Consider the following 25,725-nt stretch of genomic DNA (forward strand, 5'->3'; position numbering starts at 1 on the left):
CCTCTGCCCACAAGCACTCTAAGAGTAACCCTGGGGAACTGATGGGGACAGCTTCTCAGTTAGCTCCTACGTAGTAGGTGGGTGAAATGATTTTTGAAATAACAGGAACTGTGCATAAAGGAACCTCTGTTCTGTACAGTCCCTTCTTAGCTGTTCATCTTCCACACAGTGGAAAACGGTGGAAAAACTGGTACTAAACTTATCACAACCTCAGAGCATATAAATTTTTTGTTGAAGTGATCCTTACTCTGTCAAAAAGACACGGATTTCACCAGAATAATTACATCCTGCTCAGAAAGGACTCTTTTTTTTTCCTCTTCTATACGTCAAAGTTGTTTGTAAAACGTGACAAATATTTTATTGCCAGAATGTTTCTTATTTTCTGTATCTAAAAGACCATTGTTTGGTTGTCTATTTTTTTTAATTTCAAGGATGAGTGTATATGGGGAAGTTTTCTGTCACTACTACATTTGAAAACTTAACTGTGTTACTGGAAAACTAAGTGAAATTATGATTAATGGGGGTTTCTTGTGCTAAAGTTTTTTACAGCGTGTTTTGTTGGAGGTCTGAGTGCTTAGGATAATAGAAACATTTTTATAACTTTTCCTATCAGTGTTGGTCTTGCTGTATTGCTCTTTCTGTGTATGTGTAATGCCACTCACCTGTAAGCTTTTTGTTACTTCTGGTCTTCATTCCTGTTCCCATGCTAGGTTGATGTACAGTATTTCAGTCTGGAAGTGATAAAAGCATAGAGTAATTTATGTTCAGACCATAAGATAGCGTAGAACTGTATGAAAAAGTCACACTGACTTCTGTTTAGCATAACTGTTTTTGGCTCAACACGTTTGCCTGCTGCAGTCTAACATCAGTGAATTTAGTGGCAAGTGATGTTAGTAAATGTATTGTACAATGTTTTAACACTTTTCATTTTGCGATGAGGAAGATAGTTTCAGATGTTTTAAACAGTAAATACAATGTGGCAGTTCTGTGATCCACATAGTAGCTAGTAATCTGAAGAACAGCAAATTGAAAATAGAGGCTCAGCACTTGCAAATGCGGATTCTTGCTCAGAACTTTAGGTTTTACATGTGTATATAACTGTAAATATAAACTATTGAGTTTTGGTGCCCTCATTTTGTGCATTTTTTTCTCCCTACCCTTACAGAGCAACTTTGCAGATGGTCGTTTGCAATCCCATTATAAATCAGGCTTAGTACAGAAGGGTTTATATATTCAAGCTAAGTACCAGCGGTTACGTTCTGTTGGTGTAAGGGGATTTACCACTAATAAATTCAGAGATGGATTTTTGAGGAAAGAAAAGGTGAGTTGGCTTAATTTATTTTTCACTAAGTCCTTTTATAAAATGTGAATATTCAAATGATCTGCTCCAGTTTTTAAATCCCCATGGAATAGCTTGGAGGGGATTTCTTGGAGTGTTGGCTCTTTGCACTTTCACAGGCAAACTTGATTCTGCACTTATTTTCTTCATGATTATGCCATAGGAACTTGCTGAAACTTGTTTTGGATAGTTGCAAACCAGAGGCAGGCTCTGAGGTTCTGTAGTTACTTCTGTTCTAGTATTTTCTCCTTGATCAGTTATTGATAAGAGAAAGTGGCCCTCTGTAAAAATGTTACATCCTCTCAGGCTACAGTTTTAAATTAACTTGAACGATATTAAGACACTTTTTGATTAAGTCTGTATTTCATCTCTTGTTATGTTGCCTTAAGAGTTCATCATGTGCTTTGAATTACACACTTGGAGTACTGTTCTGAATAAAGCATCCTGCAGTACATGGTGTCTGTAAAACAGCTTAAGCTCAAGCTGAAGCAATTAGGCACATCTGTCCTACACCTCCTGGTTTGTGGTGTGTATGGGACGGTGATAGCGTTGAAGTGCAGAAGAACTTTTGAACAGTATGAAATGTTACAGCTTGTGGGAGGACAAGCAGTTGATCAGTTCTAATAAAGGATTTGTTTTAAGAATGATCAAAGTTTTATGGGGTTTCTCAGACATCAGAATTGGATTAGATGACCTACGCACCCCACTACCTGTTAAACAGGTTGCTTCTTGCTAAAGTATACAGGTGAATTGCTTTTAAATATGCATGGACTCCAAGAAGCTTGATCTCTGAAGGGTGAACAGAATTGGAATTAGTGGAAAATAGATGGAAAAGGTTTTTTCTAAAAATAACAAACCAGTAAAATGGGCATCAAGTGCCATAATTTAATTCTGTTGCAGTGAGCTTTTCCCCCATTAATTTCCAATGCTGTTCCTTAATTGGATATTAAGGTTCTTGTCTGGAACTTATTAAAACAATCTTAACAAAATCTGGCTCCTGGAGATTATGATTTGAATTAGAGAAGCATAATAAGATCTGAATATTGATTTTTGACCAACGAAGAAATTGAGTATAGTTGAGTTGAGGTAAAATCTTGAAGAATAAGTGGGACAGCCATTATCTTAACATACTGATTGCTGGTTAGGTTAACTCTTTAAAAAGCAACCATTCCTTAGATTCTAGCATTTCCCTTATTTTGTGTAGCATAATAACTACATTTGTCCTTAAGATTTGTTAAACTGGTCAGAACACCTTCATGGTTTACTTCACCATTCCGAAATAATTGTGTATGCATCCTTTGCAGTCTTTACAGGTTTACTGTTCCAACCCATGACTGAAAGAATTTGTTGCATACAATAATACAGTACTTGCAGGAAGGTTGGGAGCCTGCTTTTTTTTCCTCACTGTTACTACTTGATGGTAACGATTGTTTTATTTTTCTCTGTAGGGAAGTTTAAATATTGGGACAGAAACCTGAACTGAGCTCTGATCCTGAAGTTGAAACACATAACACAGCAAAGGGAACACCTGTTCATTTTTTGCAACTTTGTCAAGACCTAAAATAGGATAAAGGAACTAACCCTGTAACTTTCTTGATTAAAAATAACTTTATTTTTCAGTAGTGGAATGCTGCGGAACTTTTTTTACAGTTTTAATAATTGCTTTTAAATTACAGTATTTGAATGAAACATTGTAATATGTACCTTTAGTTCCTTTTGCATACCAGTCTCAAGTAAAGAAGTCATTGAAGGGAGTCTTTATTTATTGAATACCTTTTCTTCTAAGCATGATGTTACAGATGGAACTTGAGTTGTTATACCCAGAAGTTTATATGTTGGAAGTTTATTGCTTATGTAATAAAAGAAAAAGGAGAAAAAAAGTGCCTGAATTGTTTGGTAATAGCACATTAGCTCAGGATTTTCCAAGTAATGACCTTTTAGGTTGTGCAATAGATCTTACACCTCTGTTCAGTCATTTCCGTAAAACAGTATTTTGTATTACTTCATTTTAATTTAGTAATATTCTTGGCTTTCTGATGTGTATATACACTTGTAAATTGATAGGATGTTGAGACAGTTTTCAGTATTTGATTAAAATGAACGAACAGGCAGGTATGTAATGTACTGTAGCAGTAGCTTATAACTGCACTGAAAGCATGCTTGGGTTTGTTAGAGGATTATTTGGTCCGTATTCAAAGTTATTCTGTCTCATTATATTTTTCTGTGTGACATTCTTAACCAAGCCACATGTTTTCTAATCTTTTTTTTTGTCATAAATGATTTGGTGGTTTCCTGGATTCTGAAATTGGGGCCTGAAGTGTTTAGTTGTAAGAAGGAAAAAAAAAAAGGGCAAAAAATGTAAGTTTTTATAAGCATGTATTCTAACAAAGCTGTTCATAATTGAAACTGCTTTAAATGCAGATAGTTTATAACTTTGTCTAAAATCCCAGTAATTCTCTGGGTCACCATACTTCAGAGAAGAACACATTGTTACGCTGTACGCAGAACTCAAATAGCTTGACATGTTTTTATAAGCAACTATAAACAATATTGTGCTTATTTCCTGTTTATAGCTTTTGCCTTAATATATAGTGTATAGTAGGGTTTTGTCTCTGTATTACAGATTTAAGACTTCTTATTCCAGGTAAATTAAAGATGCATAACAAGTAGTTTTCAAAGATGATGTTCTTATTTGTTTTAAGAAACATTTTTTTCATAATTTCTAAGAGTGTTAGCCATAGAGAATGCAGGCTAATCTCTGTTGTGGGTAACTGATCAGAACTCTGGTAGTGGGTAGAGGTAAGTGCAGAGATAAGAAAATTTGGTTTTGGTGGAAAGTCAGGATGTGATTATTTTTTTTGCATGCTTTTGTCATATTTTTTTTCAAAATACCATCAGTAGAGAGACTGTCTATTGGAACTGTAAGTATGGCTCAGAACAGCTAAAATAGCGTCACTTAATCTTCAGTTCATGGGGTGTACTGCTTAGTTTTCATAGGAAATAAGTAGGCAGGAAGTGTGCCAGATTCATTGATTTTCATGGTGATTCAACAATAACACCAGATGGCTTAAGTTTCTAAAACCCAAGTTTTCAACTGAAGTAATTACTAAATGATTCAACCAGTTTTTCAGTAACTTTTTCCCATACATACGCAAGATGGGAAGCTAAAGGAAGGAGATTCCCTGGTCAAATGCAGCTAATGTTCTGCAGTTAAGAAATTATGCTGTTGGTGATGAATCTGGCAAAATTTCTCTGTGTAGATTTACTGGGAGGTGGAAATAAGGAATTGAAACAACAGATTGAGTCAACACAAAGTGAATGTGGAGTAGCCATGGTTAAGCGATCTGCTGTCAGAGGAGCATTGCGTGTGCCCCTGCAGGTTGGGGCAGGTTCTTCCTAAAGCCCACAGGCTCTGTTATATTGCTCCTGAATGTGCTAAAGCATTGTAAAACACAGGTGAAACCATACATGATATAGGACAAACTACTGATTGTCTCACTCAACAGGATATTACTGTTTCTGTAAGCTTCCTGCAGTGTTCGTATTAAAGCTTGGAAGAAAACTCACTGTTGAGGAAATGAGAAAAGATACGTGAAGAAACTTCTGACATGCCAGTGTTGCTAATGTTGCGTGGAAGTAACTGAAGTAGTCGGACTTCAGCCAATTAATGCTGCTCTTTCATTTTATTTTTATTGAAAAGCAGCTTTAAAAATGTGAATGGCTCCTGATTGTGTGCTTTATTTTACTTGTGCACAATTAGTTTTACTACAGTTTTATTACCTTCACAGTTTAGCTTAATTATTATTTCTGTAAATGTGAGCAATGTATTACAGACATGGTATTTTGGGCAAGTTTACTGACACCCCTCCCCTTCCCCAGCCCACCGCTGGTTCCAAGATGAATGCCATATGATGAAATGTAGTCCCCATTGCAGTTGCTTTAGCTTTTTTGTGAGGAGATTCCATCTGCTCCAATCACATTCTTTACCGATAACATTGCTTTACTAATTCAGGATTTTGTCATGACAAAACTTCCTATTTTACATAAATTTCATACAGAAAATTAATTCTGTGATTGAGTTAAGCGGTAGAGGCAGCTGAACTATCTAGTCAGTCTAGTGTGTGACTTACTCTGCTTTGTATCTTCTTTAATTGCAGACTTATGTCTCTATACTCATACACAAATCAGCCCATTTATTTTTTCAGCCCAGGGAAGTTCTAAGAAAATTTTAAGGATATAGAGTGTTTGATTGAGAACAATATATTGAAGTTACTGATGGCTCATGAAGACTCGAGATGAGAAAACTAGTGTTAAGCAGAAGAAAGGTCAGTTTACTTGAATAACTTTGTGCCTTTCTATATTGTGACTGCATTGTATAAAATGCCCTCTGTACAAAGACTTAAGTAAGATTCTAATTGTTGCATTGTTTCTAACAGGAGCATGGACTTGAGTACAGTTGTTTAATATAACTGCTTACTTTAAGTATGTGGGTAATCCTCAGCTCCAAAGGAAAACAGTGTTCCTTGTATTAGTAAAGCCTGTCACTGCATTTGCATTGAAAGGGCAAGTTAAGAATGTGATTGTCTAAGAGCTAGTTAGCTTTTCTGTTTTATACTTCTGTAAATGTGAATTGCCTTTCTGTTAATCAACTTGAAATGACTGCTAAATGCTTGTTGTTCATATGTGAACAATGCAGTTGTTCATGCTATCCAAAATGCAGTCGTTTAATAGAGTCTTCCTTAAGTGTCTGAAGTAATAAGTAGTGATGTTAGCACTGACATTGCTGATCAGTTTATTCTCTACATTGATTAATTGATTGGGTTAGAATCCTCATCTTATGATTCTAAGCTTTTTTAATGTAATGATCAAGTTCACAGGGTTAACAGAATTCTGGGGCTAGTAAGAAGCAACACATTTGCAAGGTATATACAAGTCTGCCTTAACTCTAATAGTGACTTAAATGTTTCAAGTCACCTTACCTGATGAATTTAGATGGTCTTGAGACCTCAGCATGACTATCTCCACTCAGGTAACTAATAGCAGGGGGTGGGAGTAAATCCAGCTGATAGCCAGTTGTCTGGCTATCTGAACCTGCTGCCTTCTGTCCCACGGCCTCGGTATGAAATGCTGAATTTTCTTTATATGAACTTGCTTCAAAAAAACAAAACAAGATTACACTTCTGGGCATTACGAAAGGCAGGGTTTTCAAAAGTGCTTTTTGTGCTTTAGAAAGTCATTTTTCTGTCATGTCTTAGAAATTGATAGAGTTGCTTGGAGAAGGTGATTAAAGATTATAGCAAAGATTAAGCTATGGAGACTTGATTTCTCAGTAGTCACTTCAGAAGACTGTAAACAGAGGGAGATTTTCAACTTCCTTGCTCTCTGAAGAAATCTCTTCCCGTACACTGTAGAAACATGCCTGTTGCCTTTCTTTAAGCATCTGAACAGCCATCTGCAAAGTTCACTACAGGAGAGCTCTCTGAAAGAAGGACTTCAGGCTTGCATCCTAATGAATCTGCCAGAATTGGATGTTTCTGCACATATCTGGCCCTTGACAGACTTCGTTCCCCTGCTGCAGGATTTGAAGATCGAAGGCCCCCTTTACAAAGGGGGAGATACAATAAAAAGCCATTTCGAGATCTTTGAAAGCCTACTTGTAACACTTGGCTCCCTTGACATCAAGGACAGCAATGAACACTTAGATGAGTTCATTGAGATGAGATGTTTCGTGCTTGGTGACCATACATTTTCAGTGTTAAGGTTTGAGAAAACCATTGTCATGACATCTGCCCCTTCTTTTTCCCCTTCCTTGCCCCAGTAGTTTTTGTTGGTGGAGGGTTTTTTGAGTAGGCATTTAGATGTGGTTTAATAGTTTTATGCTGCCTACCACTTTAACGTGGTTTTCTTCTGTTCACTGCTCTGAATTTTGTCTAAATCTCATGTTGTCTTTTTAATATTTCATTTTCTGTAAATAATGCAGTAGGTGGCTTTTATTTTGTGACTGGCTCCTCTTATGTTTTTATTGTTGAAGGAAGAGACAGGGTGGAAACAGTTGTTTTTAGTACACTCTTCATGGAATAAAAAAAAAGTCTCATTGTTTTGTTTTAAGAATAGCAGGACTGTTTTTTTTAACAATTGAATGAGGATGTGGGCTAATGTCCATTTCTAAGAAATATATTAATATTCACCTTATTTATTCTGTAGTTTCCCCTTCCACAAGGATCCTCTGAGTGTATGTGCACATGTATGTACATACGCATACACAACATGATTAGAAACCTTTCATGTAATTATTTCTAAATGTGGATGAAAAGTAACATTTTAAAACTACTGAAGATGGAGTTAAATGCAAAAGCGTAAGTCTGTAGTCTTTGGAGTCCACAATGGTGCTTTTGACAATGTTATCCCATACCTGAAAGTCTCACGTTAATAAGTATATATTAAGATGTAGGTATGTTTATATGTATGTTTAACATAGTTTCTATAAAATCAATGTAAATTTTGTTTCTACAGACAATAAATGTTGTAACAAGATTTTTACTTATAAATACATTCAATGATTTGATTCAGTAGTTTAGTATTTGGCATCATTTTCAGTGTTTTACTTGATGTGTGTAGCTGTTGGAAGGTTATTTATATAACTTGCTGCTTAAGGTTGAAGCTTTGATCCACTTCCTTTGTACACCTTCTTGGCTAAAAGAAGCTCCCTATTTGCAGATATAAAACATGAGTCTCCCTTTGGGACTACCACAAAAAATATTATTTAAGGAAGGAGGGGGAAAAAAAGCTCTGAAAGCAGTTATGTCCCTCTCTTTCTCAATGGCATTCAAAACCCTTAGCATCTCTGTCAAAGTTTGATTCCTGTCCAGTAAAGGGGCAGTATGGGTGAAAGCACACACTTGCCTGGCTAACTTCACCAAATTTTGCATTTAATAAACTAGTGCACATTTTTAAAGAATTCCTGTAATACATAAATATCATTGGTACTAGGTAAGAATAACCATGTTATCTCTTAATGCTAGAATTCCCTAACAAAGAGAAGCAGGAATGAGGTTTTATTAAGGAAATATTAACTCCTCTGCCCCCCGTTGTTAACATAAACTTGTCATAATCCAAATAATATTAGCCTTCGCTATATGTAAGTCACTTTTTTAATAACTCCTAATCTTACTATCCTTGACAAAACAGCAAAGCAAAAATTCCAATAATGCTTGGGGGATGTAACAGTGATGCTTCTCAACTATTAGACTCTAGTCTTCAAAAGCGCATGTGCCTGATTGTGACCTGTAAAATATGCCGGTTTTAGGTAGTTACTTTAAAAGTGATATTGATGAAAATTTGCAACTTCCATCTTCTCTAAGCAGCTCCTTAACCATTCCTTTTCTAAATGTCTCTATCTCTGCAGCATATTCACTCAGCTTTCTTCTCCCACAAAGATAAGGTACAGAAATCATCTCCATAGGCTACAACGTTACTTTGATGTCCCAACTGAGGGGTACCCATTACTGGTGCAGGCTTTATAGGAACACAAGATCCTACAGAAATTCTCTGCTTGGGAACAATGGGAAGTTGTCTTGAAGGTACTATGCGTTTTTTTTTTTTTTCCTCTGGTTTCCAGGACAGGACTTCACTGTGATACAGATTTACTTGGTGAAAAAGCCAACAACTTCTCATATGTTGATTTTTTTTTTTTTTTAGCGTTGCTTCCTCAAAGCTGAGTTGAATGTGGGAGTCTGATTGCAAAATTGGCTTTCTTCCATGCATTGTAACATGTAGTTGGAAAACTCCCTACTTTGTGTTATTCCTTATCACTTCTACTACTAGTCCTAAACAGTTCTAGAAATGGAGCTACTGGGATGCACCAAGTTTCTCAGTTACAACATTTAATCCACCTTGAACTACACAGCTGGAGCCTTGGAAATAAAATTGGCATGCTAACAATAGAACTGTCTTAATTCCTCTCAAAGCTGGATCCATCGATTCTTCATAGTTTGACATGTTACTTGGGTCTGATAGACCTGAGCCTCACATGACAATCCAGCTGAAATCACCAGGTAAAAGCTGCTGCTTTTCCTGTTGCTGGTTTTGCAGAATTAAAGCTGTAACACTTACAAATAATTAAGTTTAAAGGCCCTTCTGCAATGAGTTGTGGATAACGGAAACCGGCGTTGTTTTATTAAGGTGTGTGGGAGAGAATGTGGGCTTTCTGGCAGTATGTGGCTGGCTAAAAGATGCTCTGTGTATGTATAGAGATAAAATATTTTTTCTATTCCCTGCAAGTTTTTGAACTCTGCCAGGGGCTTGCAATTCAGTGTCCTAGTGTTCCTGGAACCGGTACTGAGTTGGTTTGTTTCTCACTTTTCAGCGGAACTCCGAACTGGAGGCTGTCTACACCTATATCAAACCTGTATTCCACTGTATACCTTTTCATAGCTGAACTTGCTTTTTTTTTTTTTTTTAAAGTTTTCTCTAAAGTGAGTATTCTAAATTTCTCTAAATTGAGTATTCTTCAGAAAGGTTTTATGGTATAGGTTTTATAATCTCTATAACTATAGAGGCTTTATAACTAGATTTTTGTAAAGGATAAGAATTAAAGCCAAGCTGCTGGAGCACATGAATCAGTTCTGATGTCCCATCTTGCTACAGCAGGTAAAACAGTAAGTTAAAATGAAGTTTTCCTAGCTGTGAAAAAATAAATAAGATTTATCAATCAAGAAGAAATCTGTAAACATTTAAGGTTCTTATCAGTGAAACTCGGTTATTTTTTTCTCCCAAACAGCTCTCCACTATCATAGTTTAAAAAAACGTGGATGTCCATGCCCAAGGAGTCCCTTACTTCTTTTCCCTTGGGACTTTCTCAGCCCCAAAAGCCTTTTCTCCAGCTGAACCCTCTTGGGTGGGGCAGGGGAAGGCGCTCGCATTCCTGACGCTCTTCTCTCCGTACCCCAATCACCTACCTGAGGCTGGTACAGCTCCCTTTGCTTTAGCCTTTCACTAATACTGGAAGCTGTTACCTACGCTGTGCAGCAGTTTAGCCTTTAACCTGCTCCCTCCCGCCGCCCCCCCACACGCCGCTGAGGGTGTGCGTTCCCCCCCGCGCCTTTCGCAGCCTCGTGCGGCTCCTGCAAAGCCCCGGGGCGAGCACGGCTCCGAGAAGCAGCCGCTCTTTATCTGTTTATCTCCCTCCCTCCCTTCCTTCCTTCCTCCCCAGCCCGCCGAGGGGCCCTCCACAGCTGTGATGGGCACCTGTGGCGGCGGGGGGCCGCCCGCAGCAGCGGGGCTGCCCGGGGGACCCCTTCCCTTCCCTCCCTTCCCCGCCCTGCCCTGCCCTGCCCTGCCCCGCCGGGCCCGGCCCCGCGGCCTGCCCCGTCCCTCCCTCGCTCCCTCCCGGCGGCTCTGGCGCAGTCTCGCGACACTTCCCTCAGCGCCCAGCCGAGCCGAGCCGTGCCGAGCCGCTCCGGTAGCGGCAGCAGCGGCAGCACCGCCACCAGCGGCAGCAGCGGGCAGAGCCCCCCCGGCCAAGCCGCCCACCCCCGCGGCTCCCCGGCAGGCGCCCGGGCTCGGCCGCGCTCTGTCCCCGCCTCGCTCCGCCCGGCAGCGGGGGAACCCACCCAGGTGGCTGACGGCTGAGCCCCTTCCCTCGCCTCGTTTTATTTTTATTTATTTTTATTTTTTTTTAATTTATTTATTTTTTGCCTCCTCTCCCTCCCTCCCCGCGAACACGCATGCCGAGGGCGGCGGGACGCGGCACGCAGCCCGGCTGCGGCGGGCGCTGAGCTGCGGGAGGAGGGAGCGGCGGGCGAGCAGGGAGGGGGCCGCGCTGTCAGCAGCAGCAGCAGCAGCAGCAGCACCGCCGCCAGCACCGCCAGCACCGCCAGCAGCCGCCTCTTCCCCCTTCCGCCGCCGCCCCAAACTTTCGGCCTGCCTCCGGCGCTGCCCGGCTCCACATCAATGGGTGAGTCCGGGCCGGGGGCAGGAGCCGGCAGGGTGAGGCTGCCCCCGCCCGCCTCGTGGCTCCGAACTTCTCCCCCCCTCCCCCGGCTGGCCGCTCGCCTGTGGCAGCCGCGGGGCTCGGGGCGGGGGGGGGGACCCCGACCCGTGCTGGGCAGCCCCGGCGCTGGGGCCGTTGTGGGGTCGGTTGTGGGGCCGTTAGGGCCGTTGTGGGGTCGGTGGTTGGGCGGGGAGCGTTGGGTCGCGGCAGGCGCTGCCCGTGAGGTGGCTCCCGCGGGCTGCGTGAGGCGGCTCCGGCCGGGGCGGGCAGCGGCCGCTACCTGGGCGGCGAGGGAGGGAGAGGAGGCAGCGGGGGGCCGGGGCCGAAGGGCCGCGTTGTGCCCGGCTGAGGAGCCGGGGTGAGGCGAGGTGGCGGTGCCAGGCGCGGGCTGGTACCCGCGGGCTGGTGCAGGCTGAGGGCAGCGTCGCTGAAGGGACTGGATATAACGCGCCGTGCGGGCAGACATCTTACAGCGTGTTACCTGCTGCCACACCGGGAGGAGACGGGGCAGATTACCCTCTCTTTGTTCCTGGGGAGGTCAGCCCGCCAGGTGCCCCCCCGGCGATGCGGAGCTGCCGCACCTGCACGCCGCAGGATGAAGCGCTGCCTTTTCGCCATTGACTTCCACCGAGCGCTCCGGTCCAGGCTGAAAGGCATCCAGGCATACGCAACTCGCTCAGCTCCATCCATCCGAGCCGCCTCCGAGGCTGCTGACCGCAGGCCAGCACCCCCAGACTGCCACGTTTAATTGAGTGTGTGTAGAAGACTCTGTTAGGGTTGGGGTGCTTGCGAGGTAACGCTGCTCCGAGCTCTGACAGGGCTTTAGACACAGCGAGGTGGCTGGTTATAGCTGAGGGATGGAGCGAAATCTTTCGTCAGTATGGTGTGTCACAGGCAATCGAGTTTTGCCATATCACTTTTGTTTTCCTACCCTCTCAGGGCATGTTTTTTGGTTCTTAACTTTGTATTGTGACGCAAGAAGACTCTTCAGATTTCTCCTTAATCCACAGTGCAAATATTACCTTTCTTTTTTAATCTTTGTGGCACAAAAGATTAAGGAAAGTGATAAAGTAGCAGCGTAGTAGCTTGCTTTGCTAGAGCCCTTGAAAGCTTTTTGAACACTCCAACTTGGCAGTGCAGGCCAGCTTTTTTTCTTTATTCCCCTCTTCCTCTCTCCCCCACAGACAGGCCACGATCATACACATCTGGCTTCTTTAAAGCTCATTTTGATAATGACTTTCCCAACTCCCTGTAATTCAGTCAGACCTCTCTTCACAAAAACAGAGAGGAGAGAAGGTAGGCTAGCATTGCATCTGCGGAGTGTGATTCTCGTAGCTTAAAAAACGAATGGAAAAATTGCATAAGGAAGTGAAGATATGAGTAGTATGAAAAGTGAAGGCGTTCTAGGAGCTACCAAATGAAAACAGAGTTTTATTAAAAACATTTTTAGCATTGTTTGCATTTTTCAAAGATATTTAGATGCAGAAAAGAATAGGTGAATTCTTTATATGTAGGACACTATTGAGATTCCTAACCTTTTATTTTTAAATTACTTGCATGCCTCACATTTAAATCATTTATATTTTCTGTATGGCCCTGCATATTGCTGTTATTCCAAGCCTGTGTATGTGTATAGATGTGTATTACACATGTGCATATTAAAGTTCAGTTTATGGCCCCAAGCTTTTTTGCAGCACGTACCCCAAGCCTTAGAAGAAATATAGATTTATTGATGTTTCATGAGCTCTTTAATGACATTGTAGTTGGAATATCTTAATGTAAATTAATTCCCATTTGGAATGGGCTTGTCAGGAGAGCTGAGTGAATTAATGGAGGTAGTTCCTGAAACTTAAAGAAGGGTCAGGACAAAGATGTTAAAAGTAATTGTGGATACAGTGAAGCATGCTCAGTCCCCTTCCTTAAATACCTGAGAATTGAAGAGGTGGTGTTTTGTGGGGATGCGCTTGTGGGGTGTTTGTTTGTTTATAAGAATTACATGTGGGTAGGAAACTCCTCGGTCCCATTTGCAAGAGCTTTGCATGATCGTATATCAGACTGCCCTCCTCAAGCTGGAGATCCAGAAAACAAAGTAAGAGCAAGGTATGGTAGCTACACAGGGAAAAATAGCTTGAAATGTCCTACTTGTTAAATTTAGAAAACATAAGGGTACAATATGATTGCAGAAAGCAGTGTTCAGCTGGCGACCTCACCAAACAGCTGATGTGCAGCTCCTGGTGTCAGTCGAGACACACCTTCCAACCTCTGCAGTAAACGAAGATCCTTTTTTCTGCTGTGCTGTCTTTGCTCATTTTTGAGCCAGCTTTGTGCGTTCAGGGGGCTGGGGGTCCTGTGCAATGATACAGCTGTGGGACTAAGCTGAAGCCTTCATCACAGTGCTTGTGCAAATACCGGTTTACAGATCTCTTTCATCACCAAACTTCTGAAGGATTCACTTTGTAGCTTTTGTGAGTTTTTGTTTGTTTGTTTGTTTGTTAGCATTGCTTCTTTTAATATTTCTCAAGGTATTTTTAAAGCTTTTCCACCGGCAGGGGGGAAGCGAGGACGGGTTGCTTTTGTTTATGTGAAGTCACCATGGTTAGAGGTTTAGATCCAGACAGTCTTGCGCCCTTTGAACCAGTTACGTTACTAATACTGGCAGACAACTCCTGTGTGCGTGGATTGACGTAGTGGTTGAGAAAGATGCTTTGCTGTGAAATACCACAGCTAGTCTGTACACGGCAAAGGAATGTTACACCAAGAAGTAATGTAATAGGAAAAAAATGGATCTGTTTGAGAGCCTGACTAATCTGTACTAGTCACAACACCTGTTCCAGTTGTAATCTCTTCCTAATTCTGTTTTGCTCCTGTCCAAATTCTCCTCTATCCCCTGCCCTCAAGTTCTGCCCTGCTTTCCTCATAACCCGCTACCATGGTATGTCTTTCCCCTCTGCTTCTTTCCACATTGCAGACAGGCCACTTCCTCTTTCTCCCTCTCTCTTATCGAAGCATCAATAGAGGGAGCACTCCGAGCACATTTCCTGTGTGGGGGGCCACGCTGACCTCCAGCAAGCAAGAGCTGCTCTTGCAATAAAACTTGTTCCCGGCCCTGTGGTGCATCCTGGAGAAGGCTCGCTGCAAGGGGGAGCATGGGGGGTTCAGCTGGTAAGCTCCAACAACTCCGCAGTCCCATGTAGAACGAAGCACTTTTAAGTCTTGAGCTCGGCAGAATTTGTGCAAGTGGCACGCAGGAGGTGGTAGGTGTGTCTGTAGTTCTCCACTGCTCCTCGCCAAGTTTTCAGCTTCCTCTTCAAGACGTTGGAGCTTTTGGAGCCTTTCAGCAAAATGGCTATGAGATGTTTCTGACTAGGAGTGGCATGTGTCATTCAGTAACGTCATCCTTGAGAACAATTGAACAATTTCAGCTGAACAAGGAAAAATCTCGTGGAAGATGATTAGCATGAGTTTTTTCACTTTGAGGCTTTTATTAATGAGGTTGTAAGCAGCTCTTAAAAGGCTTTCTGTGGGAAATGCTGTATGAAAACCTTACTCAACCTGTAGAAAGTCTTTATTCTCCTCCTCATATGGGGTGTCACTCATTTTAATTCTTCTGTTCATGGTGGTAGGTTCCTTTCTGACAGTGCTGTTGCTTTGGAGCTTCTCAAAATTGGATTTTCAGTTGTTTGACAACAACATTTATACAGCCTGTGAATGTCTTCGGGGTCAGAGTTCAAGCGGGGTTTTCATGAACTGATAAAATATTTTTAGTAACCTATATGAAATTTCATACAAAAATTGCTGGCATAAAGCTTTTTTTTTAAGCCTGGAAATCCAGAGACTATGGCTTTTAAGTCATAAAAGCTTATCGGGACTGCCTTCTGAATGGATCGAGATAGGGGTGTGAAATCAAGGAATATAAAATCCATATACATGTATGTGTATGTAGAAGATTATGGAAATAATTTCTGATTTTACAGTCTTTTATGTATGCTGGTATCTCTTCTGCTTGCCCCTTTCAAGTAGCTCATCTTTCTGCAGAGTCTCCATCATAGTTATTCATATTAGGTGTTGCTTTTAGATCAGAAAGAGCGATAAAGAAGAGCATACTTCAGATAGTTCCAGCTTCTTAAAAGAGCAGAATTCTTCTTCCTTTTTTGTTAACGAAAGATGCATATGTAGAGAATTATGGCAAAGCTATTAGAAAACCCATGTTTTTCTGCCCAGGTATAAGGAAATGTATGCGAAAATTAGCAGTTTCTTGATGAGCAGACTTATTTTGATATTAATGCTGAGTGCCTGCATGTTTCTGTTTAAATGGAATACAATATACACAATTTAATGTTATTTAGACTTCTTCTTTTGTAATTGCTGCTCACGGGATGTTATAGGTGGTTTTTTTGAGAGTGCTGCTGGCTGGTGATCATTCTACCAGCAGCGTGTCGGAATTCATATAGCGGATCAGCACTGACCTTGCAGATAATGTGTTGACTCCTTCCCCACTTGAAGGGAGGGGATGCGTGCGCTGGGAGGAGAAAGAGGAGAGACTGGGGTTGCGAAAGGAGCAGCTGAAATTCCAGGTTTGAAATGTTAGAGGTCACCCAAGTGCTGAAAGCAGGTTAGCCCTGATGGGATCAAAGGAGAGCAAACAGCCACAGAGATGGTGTCTGTTTTTCCTCTGACACCGCTGTTACCGAGCAAACTCTTCAGAAATTATGGTGGATTTTTGTATGGTTCTTACCTTTTTTTTTTTTTTTTTTAATTATTAAAATCACAGTGTACAAAATCCTGGACCAAAGAGCGGATGTTTTCCCTGGATGCAAAAGCAGGAGGTAGCTGTAGGGCATATCTACATTCTGTACGCTGAGGAATGATGAAAGAATATATTAGGGGGAGGGGAATGAGAGAGGAGGTGAGTATCAAGATTCGGTAATTCAGCTAATGTAGAAGTAATTGCTGACAGTCTGCTTCACACAGAGAGAAAACACGACAAAAGCTCTAAGTCCCCACGTGTGAGAGAATATTCAATACTGCAGTTCAGCAGCCACGGGTTGTATCAGCAAATGGAGTTGGCTTTTCCCCCTTTTTTATTACTGCTAAGTGAGAAGCATCAGTGGAAACCAAATCTGCAGAGTGCAATGGTAATGCCTACGTAAAAGCTCCACGGCAAGATGTCTGTTGCGGTGTCTCAGCCGTGCTTTGTTCCTAACTTTGCCTTAGAGAAAGGAGTGTCCTGCATGGTGAGGGGTGGAGGGGGAAAGGGTGGCTTTGTTCTCACTCTTGGAGCAGTTTGTGTTCCAGTGTGGGTGCCACTGAGAATCTGTGCTTTTGTTTTGGGATGAAGACCGGTCTAGAGTTGTGGGTCAGAAATTACGTCTGTGCTGAAACAATTCTCTCTAGCATCGAGGATAATGCAATATAGAAAGCTGAGCAGTTATACGCGGAAAATATCCCTAGCCTCTAATTAATCTACAGTGTCAGCGTAAAGAGGTGCGTTTTGAGCTCTGCCATTGAATTTCATTCAAAGTATTGCAGAGAAGGGAAAAGTTTCGGTCTGTCTTTATTTCTTCCTTGCTCTTTCATCCTGTGCAGCTTAATCGCTCCTGATGATTGAAACTGGCTCACACCAGACCCAGCGTAAGTCTGTTCATTTATAAGGAGACCAAAGGCAGCGCTGGTGTGCAGCTGCCCTGGGGACCAACGCTTTTTCAAAAATGTCCGTGGAGATTGGTTGCATGTGTTACAAGTCAAGGCACAACTTGATCTGTCAATATTTAATTGGCTTTCAATGGCCACCCCACTCTTCTCTAAAAATTAAGTGGTTTGTGTCCTGCGAGAAATTTGTAATAAGTGAAGTTGTGACCTGCCTTTTTAAAAACCGTCAGGAAAATAAAAATCCCTACAACACATTGTGTCCTCTTCTCACAGTTTCCAGGAAATTGCTTCTTAATTTACAGAGCAACATGTTGGCGCTTGGTATTGATAATGAGATCTCAAACCAAACACGTACAGAAATAATATCAGGGTGTTCTGCTGGTTTGGTTTGGTTTGGTGGGAAGGAGGTCTTGGGGGGCAGCACAACTGCTGGTGCTTTTCCGTGCTGTGTCAGTGTACCAGTATCAGCCTGAGTCTCTGTCTGTGTAGCTCTGCCTTTCCACATAGCTACAATTATAAAAGCAGTAGTTAATGGGAGCAGAAGTATTAGAATATTACCGCTCGCGTACAGAACTTTGCATTTTGGAGCCAAATGTGAAACCATTCATTGAAAGCCCTCATCTCGGGCTTAAATCAAATATGTCATCTATCTGTGGTTGCTGATTCATCCTCACCGCTGGAAAGAAACATTTTTAATCCTCTGCTGTCTTGGCAGGAGATTTTTTTTTTTTTTTTTTCTGTGATAGGCTTCTGCAGCACTGAAAATTTGCTGTCCTTGTGACGGATATAAAACTGACTAGCAGTGAAACAGCTTGATTTTTCAGTCTTTTTCTCATTACTGCTGCTCTTTCCTTGAGGTCTCCCGGAGCTGCTAATGCTCATCTGTCTGCTTCCCAGTATATGAGGGCACACCAGCAATAACGAAGTGCACTCAGAAAAATATGCCTTTAGATTGGGATTTCGTTATGAAAAGACTTAAAAAACAAACAAACAAAACTTTCCGGTATCATTGTTTCCAAATGTAAGGATTACTGACTTGTTTCAGAAGAGTGGTGATGCTGATTTATAAACAAGGGTTTGAAGGTTTTATGGATGAAGATTGGTTACCTGGATACTTTTCTTTTTCACCAGTTATTTCTTGTGAATGTGTCCTGATGATCATCAACAGTTTTACGGAGAAATATCACATCAGGACCTTTCACTCTAGGCAGGGCCATGTTAATTTCCTGCTAATCTGGATGCTCTGTTCCAGCTAGATTGCAGAACCAATGTTTGTCCAGTAGAAATGTCCAATTTCCCTGCTTAGATAGCAGATTAAAATAACAAACAACCCCCCTCCAAAACAAAACAAAAGCCCTCAGATGCTACCTACCAAAACAAAACAGCAAAACAAAAACCCAAACCCCACAAAACTGAAGAAGAACCTAGCTTTGCTCCCATCAGCTTTTAAATGACTGGGTAAAGGGAGGGGAAGGATAAACGTGTACAGAAAGTGATGCCCTCTAGTCAAAGCTAGGCTTGGGAAGCCTCACCTTGAGTGCGTGATAAAGCAGTTTGTGGCAACAGATCTTTCTGACCAGCTGGGAGTGAGCACCAGTACTCCAGGCAGGAAATGGTCCTACTAACTGGGGAAAAAATCACACCGGTTTTCTCATCTGAAGTGCAAAGGCTGCCTGCTAGCAAGAAACATGTGCGACTTCACTGCCGGTGTAATGGTATTTTAAATTCCACTTCCAGAAGAGTACAGAAGATCACAGATTAAGTTGTCTGTACGTTTGTGAGCACTCCTGACATTAAATATGTATATATTTTTATTTATAGGCTGGAACACGCTGTATTTTTTCCCCCAAGAAAACAAAGCTGCCAACGTTTGTTGAGAGCACCAACTTGGCAGCTTGCAAACTTTGCTCCTTTATACCTGTATATTTCGATTGCTTGTGGGAAAGAAAAGGTTAATCAGCATGTAACCTTGAAATCCACGGTTGGTTCAGGCTTCAATCAATTTAATTTCAATGTCAAAATATTTCACCAGCTCTGACTAGTAGAGTCCAATGGTTTTGATACATTTCTGTGCTTTTGTTGTGGTTTTGTTTAACGAGCCAGGTAACACGTAACTTTGATCATGTTTTAAGATTCTAAATGATTTGCTGTTCTGAGTCGATCAATGAATTAGTTTAGTCATTAATTTTAGTCTGATACTAATTTTTGATTTCATAGCTAGTAGCCGTGGTCTTAATGTTGGTACTGTGCTCTTTGTTGTTATTTTTGTTGATAACTGTAATAACAGGTCATTTTTCAAGTGATGCAGAACTCGAACTTTCTGTGGACTTGGTTGGACATTAACTGCTTAGCTTACACATTGTACCAGCTCCTCAGCAGCTTTCTTGTTTTTGCACCCGTCGGGGAGTCTTGCTGGTTGCACTGAGCAGTGCTTGCTGTACAGAACTGCTCCGACTTCGTAGGGGCAGCATGCATTTACAGAGGGACTTTGGGGTAAAGATCACCCAGTTTAGTTAGCTGCTATTTTATTGATGGGAGGTCTTAATGCAGCAGGAAGAAAGTACTTTCTGTGCCTGCTTTCATGCTTGACTTGGTGCTGCTGAAGGATTGAACTTGATCCTTGTGTGACAGGGGAAAAAAAAAAAAAAGCACTGTTGAAGAGGGGGCTAGTTTGGAGGAGTAAGATCAGCTCTTCCAGCTGCAAGAAACAACCTTTAGACTAGGCAGGACTCCTACTGCTACTGTTGCTGTCTTCACCTGTTACATTTTTTTTTTTTTAATATTCATCTGCCTGGGCAGCAGCTGTTTGCGGCCACTCTGGCAAATGGTCTCTTGTAAAACGGGAAATCTCAGTTTTCTTTGAAACTTTATTAACTCCTTTGTAACTGCTGATCATTTCATTCATCAAATCTTTCTTTATCTACCTGCACTTAAAACCAGCTGAATTACTTCTGTCAGTTTTACTCTAACCACTGGGGTCAACTCCAGCAGTCTTTCCTTTTGTCACTCTTGCAGCATTTCGGAACTGCTTGCTTTTTTTACATTAAGCATGCTGCTTATTTAGAAGACTCCAATTTTTGTGTGTGAAGCACCTATAAATTAGCTTTTGATTAGCTGACACCTCAGTTGACTGTGGTTCATGGCAGATTAAGATAAATGGTTAACAAAGATGCCATCTAGTTCATGATGAACTACCACCTGCCAATTCAAAGCTGTCTGCGCTGATTTTGGCATTGCGAGAGAGATTTTAATGCATGTTCCTCTGCAATGTAGTTGAGTTTTCTGCATAAGAAACTTCCTCCCGTGAGTTTGTCGCTCCTTCACCTCATTCTGTCAGAAAGCAGTTTCTCCTCTTCCTGTCACTTCCAGAAGTGCATTTATGCTTCTTTGTAAATTTTTAAGATATATTTTTAGTAAATCTGCTTCACTGTTCTCCACGTATTTCTCAGGAAAGATGCTCTTCATCCACTATTTTCAGGTATCTGACGCTCCCTCATCTTTTCATACACTCTTCCTTCAAATTCATCTGCTCTTTCATCTGCCTTTTGAGTGCACTACTTCTCTTTTTAGGAAACTTTCCTAAATACCTGCATAGTCTTAAAACTCCCCATATTAAGATGCAAAGGTCCTACAGAACTCTGATGACAATCAGTTGTGGAATACAGCAAATTGTGGGTGTTCCTGTACTAATTTTATTTCAGAATTAGGAAGACAAGCAACCTTCAGCTGGTTTCCTGTAAATACCGTATCGGGAAGGAGAGGGACTGGCTATGTGTTAGAGGCTGTTGCTGCAGTCCGCTGAGTTTCTTCAGAGTCAGAAATGGTCCCCTGGAAGGTAAACACTGTGGTTCCTGTTGCATACTGTGTTTGTCAGCCACCTTTTTGATACTGTCTGATTCAGAGGGATTAAGTAAACTGACGAAAGAGTTTGTGGTGTGTGGAGAAGAACGTGTCATAGAAATTGGTGAAGCCAAGTGCTGAAGTGCTGATGTCTGAATTTGGAGAACTTAAAAGCAGGATGTTGCTATTTTAAATAGAATTTCAGTTCCTGTGTGTTCGAGTCTGACAGCTCAAAAACCAAAAGCAAGGAGTTGATGTCAGTACAGCCTTACTGGGCAAAGAGATGTGAAATGCAATACGTGCCCTTTGCTGCTTTAGATCCTCTGAAGTGTAGCATTGGTTTTAGTGTCCGGTTTCCTTAGCTCCAAGAGCTTGGGTCATTGCAAACCAGGGAAGGTCACTAGCGATTATTTTTCAAATGGGAGGAACTCAGGAACCTTTTCCATAGACGAGGGAGAAGTAGACTTTTCTGCTAGCCTTAAAAGAAGTGGTTAAGGTAGATAATACTCAGTGCCAGTGCTGTCTCTGTTTGCTCAAGTTCTCTTGGTGGTATGGCTGTAAGCTGCCTGCTGCCTCCTGGATGCTATAGAAAAGTTCGGTGCCAGCGTTCAAGGAGGTTCTGCTTGTCTTGAGTAGACCTCTTATTATAGCTTCCTTGACAGCGTGCTTTGTTCTACTCCAGACAGTACCAGCGCTGGTAACTGGTGGCGGATGGGAGGAGGAGGTTGCCAGAAGAACAGTTGCTTGTCGAACAATAGTTTTGTTGCCTCTGTTTATGTTTACTCCGGTTCCATAGAGCTCCGTACTGTGGCTTTCTCTGCTTTGTCCCTGCGTCCTGGACACGGCGATAGGCTCTTCTGCCTAAATGCTGGCTATTGTTTGTGCTTTCAGTCCATGCTCGGCTCCGCTGAGCATTCTTGTTCAACCAGCACGCTGTGGCTTAAATTCCCTGTTGGAGCAATGCTGTCATCAGGTCACAAGCTGTTCATGCTCGCGATGAAAGTCGATGACAAGCTTTCAGATGTACTTGTTTGGCTTGCATCAATTTTTGCTTTCAGGATTGTTTTTCTAAGGAGGAGCTCTATGTAATATCTGCTCTTTGGGGATTTATGCTAGTCATAAGCTTGTCCTTCTTCACAATATTTCTCAAGCTCAAGGAGATCTCTTAGAATTAATAGTGACTGTTTCTCCAGGTGAAGGAGACTTCTTGAGGTCTTTAACCTGCTTTTATAAGAGTCCTGGGGAGCTGTCTTTTACATGAAGCGTAAGATCTGCTTTCTGGAAGAATTTGCCTTGTTCAAAATTCAGAGATTTTTCTCTATGAGAAAATTAATTTTTAATGGAAGTACTTACTCACTGAGGCACAATTGATACATGGGATTTTGAAAAGCACCACTGAAGCAAAACAAAGGAGTTAATGGCTGTGATGTGGGAACATTTTAATTCAGGAGAGAAGAAAAATTTTTCAGGAGAGAAGAAAATTTTAATTCAGGAGAGAAGAAAAAATAAGTTTGTGAATTACACTTACATTCAGCAGAAATTACCTGCAGGTACTGATTTGAGCTGAGAAAACAGAGGCATTAAAGGTACCATCTAAAACTTACTTCTTCGGATTTGCATCCTGAATTCTAAAATAGAAATTTGAAAGCCCAGAGTCAACACGTGTTATCTGATACGATAGTTAGGTTTATTTGCCCAAGAATCATCTGAAGCTTGTGAATCCTTACATGCAATGCATTCAGCTTCTAAAACAGCGTTGCTTTTTCTCAGCACTTCTACTCTTGCTGGAGTTTGAAGGATAATAAAATAATTTGATGTAAAAAGACAAGTGGATAAGGATTACAAACGGCAGCCTTCTATTAATCAAGAGAAAATATCATACTGATGGGTGGTGAAGATGTTGTTTTAATCAAATCATAGAACGTCTTGGGGTTGGAGGGGACCTTAAAGACCATCCAGTTCCCTCAGGACCCTGGGATGCATAGCATCAGGCCCCATGGACTTGTACCTGTTCAGTTTCATCAGGTGGTCTTGAACCTGCTCCTTGCTTATAGTGGGAGGGACTTTGCTGCCCCAGCCCTCACGTAGAGGTGCAGGGAAACAAGGTACATGGGCAGCCTGACTGGCAGTGAGGACTGAGGCAAAGAAGTTGTTGAGTACCTCAGCTCTCTCCATGTCTGTTGTTACCAGTTCTTCCTTCTCGCTTTTTGGAGAGGAAACGCTCTTCTTGGCCCTTCTTGTCTGGCCAATGTACGTATAGAATCCTTCTTGTTATTTCTTGCATCCCTTGCCAAGCTCAACTCCATTTGTGCCTTGGCTCTTCTGATTCCATCCCTGCTTGTCCAGACAGCTACGATGCCTTTCATTGTCGCTCACATAAGTGAGCAAGTTAGGTTTTTTTGTTTGTTTGATTATTTTTTAACACCTTAGATTTTTTGGTCTGCTGTTTCAGTGTAATATAAAGGTTAGTGGGGATGGTTTAGTACTAGCATGTAAATCTTGTATTGGACCATAGTGGTGAGATGCAAATTACCTGTGGTCTGAGCTCATGTACTTACGGCTGTGAGCCCCAGCACACACACATATAGCTTTTATAGCTCTTGTAATACCTGACAATCTTGTGTATGGAAGGACTACAGTAAGTGTCCTTTCATTTGGCTTATAAATTATGAAACTGCCGAGGAGTTACATACACGGCCTGACCTTTCTCTGAATGCTAAGTTCTGTAGATTGAAGTACTTGGATTTACGTAAAAGAGGGTTAAAAGGAAAAAAAAATCTTCTGTTTATTTCTCTTCTACATCAAATCCAGGTCCTCACTGTTGTACAGTACATCTCTTTGTGACAGTTTATAATGTGTCAGTTAAAACATGTCACTGGTTTGTAATCTTAATATTTTACACGTCTAATCACAAGAGCTGCTGCTGGGATAAATATTTTGCAACTGCTGCCTTAAAAATAGTAGAATTCCATGAAACTGAGGGAGAACCACATACCTTTGAAAATATTTTGAGACAGTGTTTGTCTGCAGCTGGCATTACATAGTGAAGGGCTGTAACACGGTCCAAGGATTTGGGTTGTATCAGACTGTTGCTGTGAGCAATCTCTTCCTGCAGAAACTTTCACCTCCAACAGCAGAAATACCACAACGGATGTATTTGTGCACCACTTTACACTCTGGTCACTTAATCTAAACCCATCTTTATCACTACTTCAGGCAAACGTGGATAAGATGCAGAGGAGTACGTCGTATTCTTCCCATCCTCCTCCTGTGCAAAAGCCTTGCTGCTGTTGGCAAAGATGGGTAACAACGGTAACAGTTCAGGCTTCTGTAGTGAAACGCTCCAAGCTCATCTGAGATCATATTCATGATTACACACGTGCTTATAGTCTGGTTTTAATGAGACTGGGTGAATATTGCTGTCCTAGAAGTTCTGAAATTTTAACAATTGAAATTTATGCAGTACACAATGTGAAGACTGAACAAATTGTTGACCACAACCTCTTCTCGTGTTCCTGAGAGTTAGATGATGCCATATCAAATGACTGAACAGGTATTTTTTCCCTGGCTTTCCAGTAATTTTTTTTTTGATTTGACCTTCCACCTCAGTGCTTATCCATCAGCATTTACACACATCCAGGCAACTACGGGCCCAGAATCACATGACAGTTACACTGGACTAGTATTTCTGAGTAATCTTAAACAGCAGTTGTTTTCATGTCATCAACTTTTCTATCCTTCTTATGTTGGCACATTCATTCAGTAACAATTCTCATGAATTTAGCTAAATGGTAATTTTATATATAGTTCTAGCTATATTTATGTAAGTAGAGTAGTCTGTCCTTTTTTTGTTCTGAAGGAGTAAATAATGTCTTTCCTAGCTTCTCAGTTATCTGAGAAATGCGATTTGGACACCATGAGTAGCATTACTAACGAGTTTTTATTCATTCAGTCAAATGGGACTTATTTGTCTCTGTTTGCATGGCTTAACTCACAATTCTCCTCTCGTCTCCTATTGATCCCAACAATGGGTATAAACCGTTGCAGACTTTGAGTTATTTTTATTGATATTGGAGGAGCCAGGAACTCACGTTAAGATGATGATGTTAAATATTTCTCTCTGAATCTAATCAGTATTCATTTCTTCTGGATGGCTCGTTGTATTCATTAGCATCTGAGGTGAAAAACAAGTTAAAACAAGTGAACCAACTCTCAAGACAGCTTTACCTCTAAGAAACACCATTTACTTCTGTTATACAAACTTGATTACAATGTGAATCAAAAGCAAGCCTGCGTGTGAATGCTGTATGTATACTGGGAGCACCTGCTGCATCTGAGAAGTACTCTGGTAGAACTGGTGAGGTAAAGGTAAAGTTAACCTCTTTCAATGGCAACAGTTGGATGCTAGGAGTCTGTTGTCCAAGGCAGAAGGACCTCTTTGCTTTGTAGGACAGGATAAATTAATTTGTGCAATATGGGTGCTTCCCATACTGCCAGCCACATGAACGTCAGTGATGATCCGTGCAATCTATCTAAAAAGGGTTAAGGAGACTTGGCCCCATTAATCTAACACGTCGGTAGATCTGCTGTGGAAGATAAGGAAGCCTTTGGAAACGCAGATGTGAGAGCTGCCACTTAGAACAACTGCATCGATCGTTTCTTTCCTTGCTTACACCTTACTTGCTTGTAGCTCTGATGGTCAGGTGTGGTTTGACATGTTGCTTGAAAAGTTTTGTTTCATAGATACAAGCGTGACAGTAATAAGTTCAGTGAGATGCAACTACTGTGATAGGCCTAAATAAGAAAAGCTGAATAAATTCACAACATTTATGACCTGTCTGAAATTGTTTACCACAGAATTACGATGAGATTCATGCTTAATGTGAAAACTCCCCACGTATATAGA

At 41.5% G+C, this 25,725-nt stretch overlaps 2 protein-coding genes across 5 annotated transcripts in view; both read left to right on the forward strand.

Annotated features, from left to right (window-relative positions):
* The window catches only part of BCLAF3 (BCLAF1 and THRAP3 family member 3), a 34,186-nt gene extending 26,283 nt beyond the window's left edge, over positions 1-7,903 (forward strand). Inside the window, exons 11-13 of one of the 2 annotated variants that reach the window (XR_007707894.1) lie at positions 1,166-1,321; positions 2,788-5,664; positions 6,777-7,866. Coding sequence is in view for 1 of the 2 variants with exons in the window: in XM_035542035.2 (XP_035397928.1) it covers positions 1,166-1,321; positions 2,788-2,817 (186 nt within the window). In the remaining variant the exon portion in view is untranslated. Of the gene's footprint in view, positions 1-1,165; positions 1,322-2,787 lie in introns of both variants that reach the window. The other variant, XM_035542035.2, reaches the window with a different exon arrangement.
* Positions 7,904-10,737: 2,834 nt separating this feature from the next.
* The window catches only part of SH3KBP1 (SH3 domain containing kinase binding protein 1), a 224,141-nt gene continuing 209,153 nt past the window's right edge, over positions 10,738-25,725 (forward strand). The window contains exon 1 of one of the 3 annotated variants that reach the window (XM_035542036.2): positions 10,738-11,294. In XM_035542036.2, the coding sequence (XP_035397929.1) occupies positions 11,291-11,294 (4 nt within the window). In that variant the 5' untranslated portion in view covers positions 10,738-11,290. The remainder of the gene's footprint in view (positions 11,295-25,725) is intronic. The other 2 variants (XM_035542038.2, XM_035542037.2) reach the window with 2 other exon arrangements.

This window comes from Cygnus atratus, chromosome 1 (genome assembly GCF_013377495.2).
Source record: "Cygnus atratus isolate AKBS03 ecotype Queensland, Australia chromosome 1, CAtr_DNAZoo_HiC_assembly, whole genome shotgun sequence".
NCBI lineage: Eukaryota > Metazoa > Chordata > Aves > Anseriformes > Anatidae > Cygnus > Cygnus atratus.